Source organism: Astatotilapia calliptera, chromosome 7 (genome assembly GCF_900246225.1).
Source record: "Astatotilapia calliptera chromosome 7, fAstCal1.2, whole genome shotgun sequence".
NCBI lineage: Eukaryota > Metazoa > Chordata > Actinopteri > Cichliformes > Cichlidae > Astatotilapia > Astatotilapia calliptera.
In genome coordinates this window covers 41,190,820-41,205,869 of record NC_039308.1, presented here as the reverse complement: position 1 = coordinate 41,205,869, position 15,050 = coordinate 41,190,820, and the positions used below count along the sequence as shown (strand labels likewise).

Below are 15,050 nucleotides of genomic sequence, written 5' to 3'. Positions count from 1 at the left end.
CTTCACCATCTACACTGCAGACTTCTCCCACAATTCCACCCAGTGCTTCCTGCAGAAGTTCTCTGATGACTCTGCAATAGTCGGCCTCATCACTGATGGGGACGACAAGGAGTACAGAGGACTGACTCAAGACTTTGTGGACTGGTGCCAGCTGAACTACCTCCAGATCAACGCCAGTAAAACCAAGGAGCTGGTGGTAGACTTCCGCAGGCACAAGCATTCTCCACTGCAACCACTGAACATCCAGGGTATGGACATTGAGGCTGTGGACAGCTACAGGTACCTTGGTGTTCATCTGAACAACAGACTGGACTGGACTCATAACTCAGACGCCCTCTACAGGAAAGGGCAGAGCAGGCTGTACCTGCTGCGGAGACTCAGGTCGTTTGGGGTGGAGGGCCCACTCCTGAAGACCTTCTATGACTCTGTGGTGGCTTCTGCTATCTTTTATGGTGTGGTCTGCTGGGGCGGCAGCATCTCTGCTGGGGACAGGAAGAGACTGAACAGGGTGATCCGAAGGGCCAGCTCTGTTCTAGGATGCCCTCTGGACCCAGTGGAGGTGGTGAGTGACAGGAGAATGGCGGCTAAGCTGTCATCCCTGTTGGACAACGTCTCCCACCCCATGCAGCAGACTGTGACAGCACTGAGCAGCTCCTTCAGTGGGAGACTGCGGCACCCACGGTGTGGGACGGAGAGATTTCGCAGGTCTTTCCTCCCCACTGCTGTCAGACTCCACAACAAAGACTTTAACTGAACAAACACACACATCCACACATGTGCAATAACACTAAGTGCAATAATCCTTTCTGGCATCGTTGTATTTTTACTCAGTTGTATATAGCATTCGTACTCTATTTTTATCTTATTGTATATTTTTATTCTATTTTATTCTACTGTATATAGTATATTATTTTATTCTATTCTGTACAGCTGTGTACTGTATTTATTCTTATTGTATTCTCATTTTTGCGTCATAACTTTTGCACTGTCCACTTCCTGCTGTGACAAAACAAATTTCCCATGTGTGGGACTAATAAAGGTTATCTTATCTTATCTTATCTTATCTTAAATAACCAGGGCTGCACATAAGTGGTCCGCAGGTGCGCATTCGCTGTCAAAATAAAAAACACGCACAAGGGTTAGGGTTAAATTTAAAAACTGTACTTTTGAGTTAAAATATATATTTATAATTTTAATAAATGACAAATTAAAAAGGCATGAACATTTTTTTTGTATCGAAAAAATATCGAACCGTGACACCAAAGTATCGAACCGAACCGAACCGTGAATTTTGTGTATCGTTGCACCCCTACTACTGACTTCAAATAATTTCAACCTCATCTTCACTCAAATATTTGGATATCTATCGCAGATATCAGTGTAAACAATTACAATATAACAAATGACGCAGCTAGACTGCTGTATCATTTTTTGTTTTTTATGATTAAGGTGTATTAATAAGGCAGCACGGTGGCACGGTGGTTAGCACTGTTGCCGCACAGCAAGAAGATCCTGAGTTCAATTCCAACATCAGGCCGGGGTCTTTCTGTGTGGAGTTTGCATGTTCTCCCCGTGTTTGCGTGGGTTCCCTCCGGGTACTCCGGCTTCCTCCCAAGACATGCAGCTTGTGGGGATAGGTTAATTGGATAAACCAAATTGCCACTAGGTGTGAATGTGCGAATGAATCTGAGTGTGAATGGTTGTCCCTGTCCCTGTGTGTTAGCCCTGTGACAGACTGGCGACCTGTCCAGGTTGTACCCCGCCTTTCACCCTATGACAGCTGGGATAGGCTCCAGCGTCCCCCGCGACCTTGAAAAGGATAAGCGGAAGCGAATGGATGGATGGATGGATGATTATGGTTTGGCTGTGAGTTCACTTCCTGACCTTTAAGAACATTTGAGTTCGAAACTGTTTATCCTTTATTAGATAATTTAGTCATAGTTGCCAAAAAAGGCTGTACGCTCACGAAAAAGTGAGTGTACAGCCACAGACGGACTATATAAAGATGGCTAAAACACTGAGAGCCTTTTCACTGGCTTGGGTGGGAAACTCAGAGAAAACACTCAGTTGTCACAGCAACAAACTCATTGTGATGCTGGTTGCTGCTTTGTGCCTTGAATGTTACAGCAGTGTTGACAAACTGCAAACACGACATTCTTTGAAGAAATGAACTGAATAAAAAAAAGAATATGTGATTAATCCACAGATGAATATAGTTTTAACATGTGCAGCTTGTTAAAGGGGGGGCGGCTAAAATTTAATCCCTCAGACACAATGAAAAAGAACCCTCTCAATACAATAAAGTTACAATTCAGATATTTTGTAAGTTAAGAATTGTCCACCAACATGTTAAACCTAAATCTACATTTTATTATCTAAACCCTGAATTACAAATGCACCGAACTAAATAAATATACAGTATGCCTAATAGTTTTTCATAATTAATTTTCATATAGATTTTCTGCATGTAGTACAGCCTCGATTGAATTTCACTCCCAGAAGACCTATATGACTATATGCATCAGACAGACAGATGTAGAAAGACAGACCGTAGCTCAATGGGGGGAGAGCATGGTATCATTCAAGGTTTACAGTAGAATAAAACAACTAAAAAAGGGTCATACTAAAGAATGGACTGGACTGACCAAGGACCATAACACATTCAATTACAGACATTTTTTATTCTCCTAAGAACACAACAATCCTATTGGAACCAAAAGGAGAGTACAGTGACATAAAGATGCCAATGTTCTTAGAAGAAACCAGAGAGTTTCTCCCCAAAGAGTCTCTGAGGAGCAGGATTTATGAAGCCCTAATGGAATCATCCCTTTTTTATTCTTTTACAAACCATGCATTTGGAGCAATGGAAGTGAACAGTGACACAATATCAGTACACTTCATCTCACTGTAAGCTAAATGTCTTCAAAATGTGAGCGTGCATGCACGTGAACAGCCAGATGGTTCATATTGGGTTTCTGTGTGTTCATGGCCATTAAAACACAGTTTCTCTAGGGCTTCACTCAGGCCACACTGATCACACTGAGGGCCAGACATAGGTCACTGATGTATTTTAATGTAAAGTAAAATTGGCATCTCATTTATCATCTCATTCATCTCATCATATCATCTCATTTATCATCTCATTCCATGAGCCTGGTTCTGCTGGAGGTTTCTTCCTGTTAAAAGGGAGTTTTTCCTTCCCACTGTCGCCAAAGTGCTTGCTCATAGGGGGTCATATGATTGTTGGGTTTTTCTCTGTATCTATGAAGCGCCTTGAGGCGACTTTTGTTGTGATTTGGCGCTATATAAATAAAATTGAATTGAATTTACTCTCCTAACAATCTCTTTTCATAATCTATATCAATTAGATACAATTAATTATGCTTTGTAACAATTAGTTACAAAATTATTAATGATGTTTGCCATTCGCTGGCTGTAATTTTTAGCAATATTTTTTTTGTCAAATGTTGAATAATTCTTCTTTTAAATCCTTTGAGATACAGATGATGACGATTGGTTGGATTCATCCTTTCTATGTCATTTTAATCTGTAGACCATCAGGATCAGCTGTGAGTTTCTTAGTGTATTTTGGTGATTTCTTATTGTCCTCCATTAAGTTGGAAAGAATCATTCTGTTGGGGAGTTTAAATTTTCATGTTGATTACAGCTTGTGCTCCATAGCTTCTGACTTTCATAATCTTCTAGAATCTTTTCATTTTATTCAACATGTGACTCGGTAAACACATAGCTGGCCCAGCCAACCAACTATGATTCTGTCACTTGGCCTGGACATTTTTATTAGTGATTATAATGTCTTTTATTTGATGGTTTGTTTGTTTTTTAGCCTTGACAGCTTCTCTATTGCACATACCAAGTACTCTTGACACATTACTGGTGGAGAAAATTTGGAGAACTTTTTGCTAGAAATATCTTTGTGATGATATGGAAGTGTGTGCTGCTTTCACTGTGTTTAAATATACTAGCAAAGTGCCACTTTAGTCAAGCCAGCACTCCTTGGATCTCTGAATCCATCCACAGTTTTAGGGGAGTTTGCCATAAAACGCATAAGCGCAGACAATAGTCAGGACCCGTTCCCCAACTTGAAGGTGCAGGAAACAAACCTGCTCATCTACTGGGAGAAACCCAAATGTACAGGCAGGAAACTGGGTTGATACTAGGATACCCACCCCGGCTCACCACCTCTCTCCATGGGCAACTCCAGACTGAGACAGAGTCCAGCCCCTCTCCAAGAGACTGGTTTGAGAGCCCAAGCCATGTGTTGAGGTGAGCCCCACTATATCTAGCCAGTACTTCTCAACCTCAGGCACTAACTCAGACTCCTTCTCCACCTGGGAGGTAACATTCCATGTCCCATTAGTTTTGGTAGTCAGTTATCAGTCTGCCAGGGCCCCTGCTCCTGGCTGCCTCCCGACACACATTGCACCCAAACCCTACGGCTTCTGCTGTGGGTGGTGGGCCTACAGGAGGATGAGCTCATGTCACTTTTTCAGGTTGTACCTGGCTGGGCCCAATGGACTAAGGCCTGGCCGCCAGACGTTTGCCCTCCCCGGGCCTGGCTCCATGGTTGGGAGCCCTGGTAATCCTATCCCAGGCTGGGTAAACTGTTCCCTCAATGTTCTACTCATAGGGGTCTTCAAAAGACCCCTATGAGGTCTTAAAATGACTTAGAAGATATATCTGAAATATTGACCAAAATGAAACCTCAGTCCTCTGTAGTCACTCTGATATATTGCTCTTTGCGTTCAGGTTGTGTCGCCAGATGCTTTAAACGGGTTTATCCAACCACCACTGAAAAACAAACATTGACACACCACTGAAGAAAACCTACAGGCCCATTTCCAAACTTCCTTTCATTGCCAAAATATGTGCCCAAAAGTTTGAGACACAATTAAGGAATGTTGGAGAAGCACAATATTCTTGAAATTTTCAATCTCTCTGTGGAGACTACGAAACAACTGTAATCTAACTACACTGCAGTACAGCAATGTGAAGATGAAGTGATACACTCAGTATTTCTCTGTTGATGAGAAATTGTCCCAATAAGTATCACAGTTAATGGTCACCCATCACTGAGCTCTGACCTGTGTGCATACTGTCAAAGCTAATAATTATCATAATAACTGCAACTATGGGGTTTCTCATTTGTGTAAGAACATCATCACCTTAAGTAGTTCAACTCATTTTACCTCAGAGAGCACAGGGTATCTTTGCAACTCCAATATTTAACAGCCTTTAGTTTTATTAAGAATGAACCTACACACAAGTCACAAAGTGATTGTGCCTTCTGCAAGGTGAAACACCATTTTTTTTGTCAGTTTCTCTTCATAAAACGCTGCCTGACAGCAGTTTCAGGATAGAAAACATTCATCTAATTGGGCTTTTGTTGCCTCTTTCTTTTACACCTTTGTGAAACCCTTTAAATTAAAAATGTAAAAGCTGCACTTCAATCACATCTCAATTGTTCGATTTATGGATTGTGTTGGTGCACAGAAGAAATAAAAATTGTCTAGTAACTTTAATTCTCATCAAGACACTAAAAAGAAAATTTGGTTTGAACTGAAGCACATAAACTCTCCAACCAAACAGAGTGACAATGTGAAGCTGAGAAAAATCCAAGCTTGACTCATCATGCCTGGACCTTTTCCCACTCTAATCCCTTTCGAATCCACTGATATGAGTCAGGCTGGTAAACATGAGCATTCTGTGGACAGTTTACTTTCACTATTTCTAGATTTGATGTGTGCAAACACCCACCTCTAGATACCACCTCATGATGGCAGTGTGTGAGTTGACATGCAGTAGCTTTAAACCTCTGTTCTGCTGCAGACACTCAGCTAGGAGTGTGTACTACTGCACGGCAAAGGCCACATGCTACTCAGTGTACCCGTTCCACCCATACTGCATGCCAGTAGCATGCTTCTCTTTGTTGATTTTTTTATAGTCAAGTTTTCACCACTAGTGTCTCCCCATTTATTTTCAATGTAACATTTTGATTTCAATTCAATTCAGTTTTATTTACATAGCGCCAAATCAGAGCAACAGTTGCTTGAAGGTACTTTACATTGTTAGGTATAGACCCTACAATAATACCGAGCATGTTTCTAATTGCTTCTCAGAATAACAATAGGGAGAATAAATTATGCATGGAAACATCTGTTTCCCAATATTTCCAAGGAATTGTACTGCTTTTGTACACACTTGTGACATTTAGCAAGCTAAAAATCCCAATATCTTTGCCATCAGCAGTATAGCTAATCAAATAACATACAACACAATGTATTGCTTAGTCTTGCAATATGTTATCATAATCAGTTCATATAGATTTCAACAGAATGCTGTGCTGGTTGTTCCTTACTAGTCAGTAAATAATATAAAATAAAAGTCTTATCCAACCAAAAAAATGATTTCATCCCAGCATGCATCAAGTGACAAAGGGGGAAAAGAAAGATGCTGTAGAGGTCAAAGGTGAAAAAACGCCCAGACTGGCCAAACAGTCAAACTGTTTTTTTGGCACTTTGTTGTCTCCTATGTGTTCTTCCATTGTTCCTCCATTTGGTCTTGACTGCACTTGTATTGCTTGCATAGTATAGTACCATGTTTGCATAGTATGTCACAAATATTATCTGCAATTTTCTGCAGCCCACCACACTATATACTCATATGAGTGTGTGCACACAATGAAAAAACGAGCAAAGCAGATTTCACACTTTTAATATTTCCTTCCAAGGATTCAGTTCAATTTTATTTCTATAGTGCAGATTTAGAACGACTACAATCAACACTGTGAGCTCCTCTTTCTGCTGCCCACCTTCATACAAGTCACACATGTGATTTTTATTCCAGATCAAAGACAGAGTAGAAAGACTAAAAATACATTCGCTCTTACCTTTCATGCCAAACTTGGATCGTCCACCATACTTGTTGATGAGAAGAAAGAGAACCACCAGCATTAAACTTAGGGCAAACCCTGCCAGGCCCACTGCTATGGATACCTGTAAATCACATGAAGTCTAAACGTCACAGTCACACAGTTTCACGGCATTGAATTGAAAGTACCTGACTTCTAAAGTATTTTCAGGAGCGAGGACTCAGTATCTTTAGACCCACAAACATCGCAAAATACTGTCTTCAGCAGGCAGTAATCTTTGAACTAGTAAGATTTTTAAGTTCTAAAACCAAATGGTGAAGAATCCCAAGTATTTAATCCCTAGATATGAGGGTCGTCAGCTCACTATCAATCATGGGCCTCACCACATGCCAAGGTGTGAAAAAAGCTGTGGGTCATTATCAGCAGAGGTTTCGGGTGAAACGATTGGGAGACCTTAGCTCACCCTATTATTTGACCCACTGAAATCACCTGATGCAAGATGTGAATGGCAGTTGAGATGCCTGGGAAGGGGTCTAAAAACTGCACTGTAGGCAGCAGACAGTTTCTCTTACCCCAAAAGTATCTTCCTCCGGTATGTGAGTCTCTGCAGTTGGAATTACTGTAAGAAAAACACAAAAAATGTTAGTTTGTTTTCCCAGGCAGAGGTAAAGTACAGGTGCATCTCTTAGTTGTTGGGTGTAGCTGGTTAGTGTTTGGGGCAACATAACTGACTCGTTTTAGGCGGTGGCATCTTATTCCACTCACCTTTTTCTGTGGGTCCTTTAAGAAAAAGAAAGAAATCACACATTATTAACAAATTCTTGCAGTTTTGCTTGATATGATTTCTGCTGCTGAACAGTTTCGTTTGTTGAATGTTTTTTTTCATAATGTTAGACAAAACAACAAAAAATAATACATGCAACAATTCAACTCAATTCAGTTTTATTTGTATACTGCTAAATCACAACAGTAATTTCCTCATGGGGCTTTTTATTGTAAGATAAGGGACCCTACAATAATACAGAGAAAACAGAGGAAAACCCTATGAACCCCTATGAACAAGCACTTTGGTGACATTGGGAAGGAAAACATCCCCTTTATCAGGAAGAAACCTCAAACAGAACCAGGCTCATTGGAGGAGCAACTATCTGCCACGGCCTGCATTACTCCATATTAAACCTTGGTGTGTGAAGAGGGGTCTGTAATTCCATAAACAAGCACCACTTCATCTTCAGCATATGAGTTATTTGGTCTAAGGTGTGTGTTTAAGAGTTATACCAATGATTCAAGTACTGGTAGTGTTTCCCAGAGGAACCACAGTATGGAGTCTTACACAGTGAAGATGTAAAACTATTAGTAATATAATTTACCTCTGTGGGAGTCGAGTTCAGGAAGCTGTTCTGTATTGTGTTAGCACATGACACTCAAGTTGACAGTGAGGGAATTATATCCTTAAATTTAGTTAGACCACTTTCAGAAAGACATTTACTGCAATGAAATTTATTCCCAAATAATCTGTAATCTATTATTGTAAATGTTATTAGCGTTAGTAAGGAATTAGTTAGGGCTTGACCCTGAATCCTCAGCTGCAATAGCTCTAGGCTGATGATGCCTTGAGTGTTTCAGCTTTTTCACTCACTTTGTGTTTATGCACCTCTCTGAATTCAATGATTATTATTTATTAATAATCCCTGACTCTTTTCCACAGTGTGTCTTTGTCTTCCTCCCCTCACACGGCAGATGGCTGCCAGTTCTGTAAGCCTGATTCTGCTGAAGGTTTCTTCCTGTTACAAGGGAGTTTTTCTTTCCCACCATCACTAAAGTGCTTGCTCATAGTGGGGTCAAATGATTGTTGGGCTTTTCATTGTATTGTTTTTTTGTTTTTTTTTTAAAGGAAAACAAATGAAATGGAAAACTACATAATTTCCCCTAGTGATCAATAAAGTATTCTGATTCTGATAATGTATTGATGGATAATAAAACTCACCATAATCGTAATCATCTATAAAAGAAAGAGAAGAGAAAAAGTGACGATTGGAAAAGATCCTCTGTAAGGCATACTCTACAAAGGAATCTGATCAAACAACCTACGGCATCACTTCAAAGAAAGCAGGTGTAAATGACTGAAAATGACTTAAAACTGAAAATGTGAAAAATTTGGAAATAAATAACACTACTAAGAAGCTTATCATATCCTGTATGACTTTTCTAATTTCTCCGCATCTAATTTACACTTAGGCTAAATATAAGCATTATTTCACAACTATATCCAGTACTAACACAGGGCGATGATTAGAGCATGTTTTGTTTTATAAGAAAACTGTGACACTGAGTCAAACCGAATGCTAAGTCATGACAGTGTGCTTGATCGTAATCTCTGATAAAGCACAGGGAACTAAAATGTCCCTTTAGCAGAAACTTGTTGTTTTGTTTTTTTTTTACTTTTTCCTGCAAAGGTTCTAAACAAAACTGAAAACTGAGCTTGAAAGCAGCAGAATAATGCAGTGGTTCCTTGTGGTACAAGGCTAAATTAGACAGGGAACATTTCATGTTTTGTTTGTTTGAATATTACTTTTAATGTGGCAAAGCAGTTTTTGAGTTTCATTATTGCCATTGTTTAACATTCGATCACCATGCAGACTAATAATTCAGGGTCATGTTCAAGAGTAAAGATTTTTCCTTGATTCAGACAACTGATACATTTGAAACTTCCATGTTCACTTTAACAGGGGGCACTTGCAAGAGTGGGACCCTATGGTGCTGTAGCCCAAAAAGGTTGCGTAACTTTTACAGGATAAACATTCTTCTTGTTCTAGTTTGTGAAAGATTTTGATAAAATAGAAATGGCATGGAACACATCTGCAATGATACATGTAGATTTCTCTCTGGACTGGCAGAAATGGATGACATTTAAACCTTTTAAGAAAGGGACTGGAAAATGTGCTCCAGCTACAAGAGGATCCCATTCCTCAGCCTCCCTAGGTAGATCTATGCCAGGGTATTGGACTGGATGCAATTAGTTAAACCTCGGATTCAGAAGAAACAATGCAAACTATCGGATTCCCAGACGGAGAACCGTGGTTTGACTTCCAGCCAATACTAAGATGGTTTGCAGCTCATCTGAACTGGCAGGAAAAAGAATTAGGAACTCGACATTCAAAGCCACGGCTCTCAATCAGAAAAGGATGGAGTGCCCACTCAAAATGTACTGCCCTTTCTCTGAGTCTTGTTCAAAAGTAAGGGGAAACTGGAGCAGGTGAGTGACAGATTGATGTAGTGCCGACAGCGATGCAGGTGCTGTGGTGAAGACACAGCTGGGGTGAAGGCAAAGCTTTTGATTTACTTTAGTATAACTCTAAATGATTGAACTTACCAAAAGGCTTTTCCAGGAAGTGCCCATACACAGTACTGGTGGCTATGCCCAGGTAGTTTCTGGCCTCCAGAGTATAATTGCCATTATTGTGGTGTGTTGGGTTTTTAAAGGTTAGGCATCCCTCTATGTAGTCCAGGTAAATATCCATGTCAGGCCGCACATACTCAGTGTGGGAAATTTCCTACATTGTCAAAAAATGACAAGGATTGATGTGAAAGAGATCAGCTATAGCCCTGAAAACTTATGTGCATGATACAGTATACAGAGCTCTGTAACATTTCTTCTAAGACTTTGTAGAAACCTTTACTTTAAAAGTAAGTTTAATATTTTTTTCTAAAACCCTAGTAGTTATTGTTGGTAGTTAACAAAGCAGGTTTTTTCTTAAACCAAACAGCAAATAGTAGTCCCTCAGAAATGTAATGATAAAGCTAGATAGAAGTCTAAATAAAATATATTAATAAGCTGATAACAATGGATGATATTTGATATTAATTGAAATTCATCTTCCCCTATGTTCCAAACATTGCCCTTTTGGCTGTTTTGAGGTAATGATGTGAAGAAAATGACATGGAAACAGTTATGGTAGCTTCTGTGTAACATTTGGACTGTTAAACAAACCTTTTCTCCTGCATTTCATAAAATAGAACAACATATCTAGCATTTGCTAATTCATATTGCATTATGATTCAGTGGACCCAAATTGTATTTTTATGCTTAGTGTCAGTCACCTCCTGTTTTTAAATTCTAACTGCAATGCCACATACATACTAGCACGGTTGTTTCCAGGATCTTTCAAAGGACTTGTCACTTGGGGAAACAGCAACAAGTCTGAGGGGTGCCACAGGAAATATGAATATTTAATCAGAAATAACTTTTCTTCTTCTGTCAGCTGCTCCCTTTAGAAGTCACAGCAGATCAACTGCCTCCATCTCTTCTTATTTCTAGAATCCTCCTCTGTCACACCAACCCTCTGCTTGTCCTCCTCCACTTAATCCATGAAAGATCCCTGTACCCCTCATCTGCACATATCCAAACTATTTCAGTCTTGCCTCAAAACCTGAACTGTCCCACTCATATGCTCAGTTCTAATCCTATCTCATCCCCATTTAGGATTACAAAAAACAAATTTAGCATTTCTATGGTACATGAAACAAACCAAAAAACTAAAATCTGAAAGGACTATTTTCAACTTTATATAATCCATAGTAAGGTTATTAGAATTACCAAAATAAACCTTGGATAACTACAATTGTAAGTGGAATTGAAGCTTTACAGACAATATGTTTCTAATAAATGGTTGCTGAGTTACTTTCAACCTAAACCAGTCACAACCTCGCAGTACTTGTATTAGAGTTGATGAGTATGTCTTTTTTTATTTTATTTACCTCTTCCCAGTGGCATTTACCCAACAATTTACTGTAATGTACTGAGTAAATACTAACCAAGGGGCTGTAAATGTAACCGCTTTTTTGATGAGCACAGAAATTCTGTTTTTTCATAAATGACATTTCCTTTTACAGAGAGTAACAAGTACACAACACATTTTTATCAAACAAAAAAAAAAGTGCACAATAGATTTACGAGCATGAAATTAAAAATATACCTTATCTTGATAGAACCATCGTAAGACTGGGTGGGGTGAACCACGAACGGTAAACTCAATGCACGTGTCATGGCGGCGTTCTGGCTCCTTCAGCCTAATAATGGTGGGAGGAACTTGAGAGACAAAGAGGACAAAGAATAAAGAAAAAAATGTAAACGATCTGCACTTGTATAGCACATGTTAACAGGTACTCACCTGCCTAAGTTAAAATTAAACCAAAGAAAGAAGTAAACTATTTTTGTGTTTCCCATATAAACTTGATCGTTTTTACTGTCAAAAAACCTTAAAACACTGAAATGTGCACTTCTGAAATTGCATTGGATTTCCTTTCAGGTTTAAGGTTTTTAAGGTTTTAAAGTAGCAGTTTTAAAAAAAAAGATTGAGAAAAACTGAATGATTTTGGCTGTCTTGTAGAAAGCAACAAAATGACAGAAGTATTTCTACCCTTTCTACCACCTGATCTGCTTGTGTCAGAAATTAAATCCCACTTCACCATCAGCCTCCAGAAAGTCTCATCAAAGCAAACTACACATCAGGACAAATTTAAAGGGTATTTGCATGTGGACAAAACTTCAAGTATGAAATTATTTTTATAGGTATTTTAAATAATTTTGCCTTTAACAACACCAAGATAGCGGATAGACAGTGCAGCAAGTTCCACAGCCAGACTCGGCTCATGTTCATTACATGTTCTTTTGGTCAGTTGGCCATAGCTGGTATAATTTTTTCAATAAACTAATACTGAGTAAATTACATAAACCAGTTTACCTTTGTAACATTTTCTGTTTTAGTACCAATAATAATCCTCTATGCTCCTCCTCATGGATCCCTTTGTGTGTAACTATGCTTGTGTATGGGATGAACTTGAACTTAAACATGCTTACATCTAGTGCTGAATTTATACATCATCAGGAACACAGTGGAGATGTCTCAAGAGGTGATAATATTAGATGATGTTTTTCTAGATGTACTGAGTTTATATAGCTGTTACCTTGGACAGGTCTCCATTAAAACGGGTTTTGATGTCAGTGGGACTTCCGAGTTAAACAAAGTTTATTATAATAATAACAATAATAATGATAAAAATAACAACAAATATCATTATACATAAATGGATGATTGTATATAGATATTTAAAGCTGTAATGAACACATTAAAAAAAAGAAAAAGAAAAAAAAAAGCTTGGGTGGTAATGGTAAATGGACTGGTCATGTCCCCGGGTTTCTACCAAGTATTTTGAGTTTTTGTTTTGGGCTCATAATTTGTTGCTTTTAAATTTAGTTCTGCATTATTTAGTCTTGAGTATAGCTCTTGCTAGTGCCTCTGTGTTTTGTTTCTAATTCCTTGTTTAACTGTGTTAATTCCCCTTTGTGTCCAGTCTGTCCTGTCCTGAAGTCAGTCTCATTTCTGTATTCCTTTTCATCTCTAGGGCGTGTCCTTGTCCTAAAGCTTTTCTTCTCTACCTGAGTAATCGAAGTGTTTTATAGAAGGTACCCCATTCACCGATTCATACAAGCACTTCTTTTTATTCATTCACACAGATTAATACACATATTAACACATTAATGGATGCATTGGAGAGCAACTTGGGGTTAGTATCTTGCCCAAGGACACTTTTGCATGCAGACTAGACTAGATTATAGCTACCCCAGTAAATAGGTGAAATATAGTGGGTAATCCCTAAATACCTGAAAATACCTGGAAATTGGAGCAATACAATAATTAATTTAAAAAATGAATACATACAAAATAAAAACTATATGGTCAGAGGTCCCGGGCAGCTCAGCAGAGTGAGCCCAAGCAAGTCAGGAAATTTGATAAATATATAGATCTCTGTATAATGGAGACCTTCCTCACTTTTAATGGTTACTAAGAATAGCATTACACAGATGTTTAGACTGGAATCACACAGCTGTCTTGATCAAAGGGAGGATGACCCAGTGCATGACCCCTGCCAAAAAAGCCCCCACACTATGCTGGGAGACAGCTTATTGGTTTCTTTGCATTTGCTGCCCCCTCATGGGGTTATTCAGACTGGTCCAGATCAATATACTACAATAACCTGCTGTTGATACAGATGAGGGAAAAAATCTACTGCAGCTTAAAAAAATAATTATGCAGCTTATTTCCAGGTGACTCATCCCCCTGTATTACTGCATTGTTAACCCTGAACTCGGTTTCTCCACCTGCCAGATCCCACTTTAAACACTGCTAAATAATAATAGAAATAAAAAATAACCAAAATAGTTATAGTATACATCACAAAAACAAAGTGGTCTTTCGGCAGTTGAACACAGCCTCTACAACACTTAGTGTGAGACTAGGTACCAAGAATAGAATAGAATAGAATTCAACTTTATTGTCATTGCACATGTCACAAGTACAAGGCAACGAAATGCAGTTTGCATCCATCCAGAAGTGCCACTTCTGGACTGGCAGAAAACAAAACCACACTGTAAGAAAATGAAGTCAACATGTAGTGATCATGAGCTGGCCGTGATGTTTCCAAACAAGAAATGTAAGAAACTGAGATTCCGTTCCATCCAATTCTGAGGAGAAGCAGCAGCAGGGAGACTGGTTTGATCCAGGAGTTAAAGCTGTATAATGGCTTTTATACATATTTCAGGATGTCAGTGGGACAGTTTGAGCTCTTGCTGGCAGAGTTGGGACCACATCTAAGGAGGCAGTGAAATCCTTTTAGAGTGCCCACTGACCCAGAGCAGCATCTACTGTAGCTGTGGGTCTGAGATTAAATAGGATTACTCTACTATTTCCCAAATCTTTTTTTTTTATCAGTACTGGTTCTGAAAATTTAAAAAGAATCGAGCTTGGTTTGAAAACATAAATTCCGCCAGTTACATGGTTGGTGTAAACAGCTGCATTAAGAATAGTTGAGTCTGAAAACTAGTTTTAACACATAAAATATGTCCACTGATTTTACATGTCTGTTGTGCATAGGCCTTTATTGCTATAATATTCTTGCAGCCGCTTCAGTCCTTTACAATCCAAGGCCTACCCTACAATCTCAAACACAGCTGCAACATATTAGTCACTGTGTGACATTATTTAGCCCTCTGCATATACAGTACCCTTGGCTGCAATAAACCTTAAATACCACTAGTATGCACTCAAAGAAGACAACTGATACCACAGTAATTTCTCCCTGCAATATTCTAAGATTTGCA

At 39.0% G+C, this 15,050-nt stretch overlaps 1 protein-coding gene across 1 annotated transcript in view; it reads right to left on the bottom strand.

Annotated features, from left to right (window-relative positions):
• Positions 1-15,050, bottom strand: part of LOC113026243 (NT-3 growth factor receptor-like) — a 94,430-nt gene that overhangs the window by 27,965 nt on the left and 51,415 nt on the right. The window contains exons 8-13 of the mRNA XM_026174778.1: positions 11,866-11,978; positions 10,263-10,443; positions 8,877-8,891; positions 7,655-7,669; positions 7,462-7,508; positions 6,908-7,013 (exon numbers count right to left, since the gene is read on the bottom strand). Coding sequence (XP_026030563.1) covers positions 6,908-7,013; positions 7,462-7,508; positions 7,655-7,669; positions 8,877-8,891; positions 10,263-10,443; positions 11,866-11,978 — 477 coding nt within the window. The remainder of the gene's footprint in view (positions 1-6,907; positions 7,014-7,461; positions 7,509-7,654; positions 7,670-8,876; positions 8,892-10,262; positions 10,444-11,865; positions 11,979-15,050) is intronic.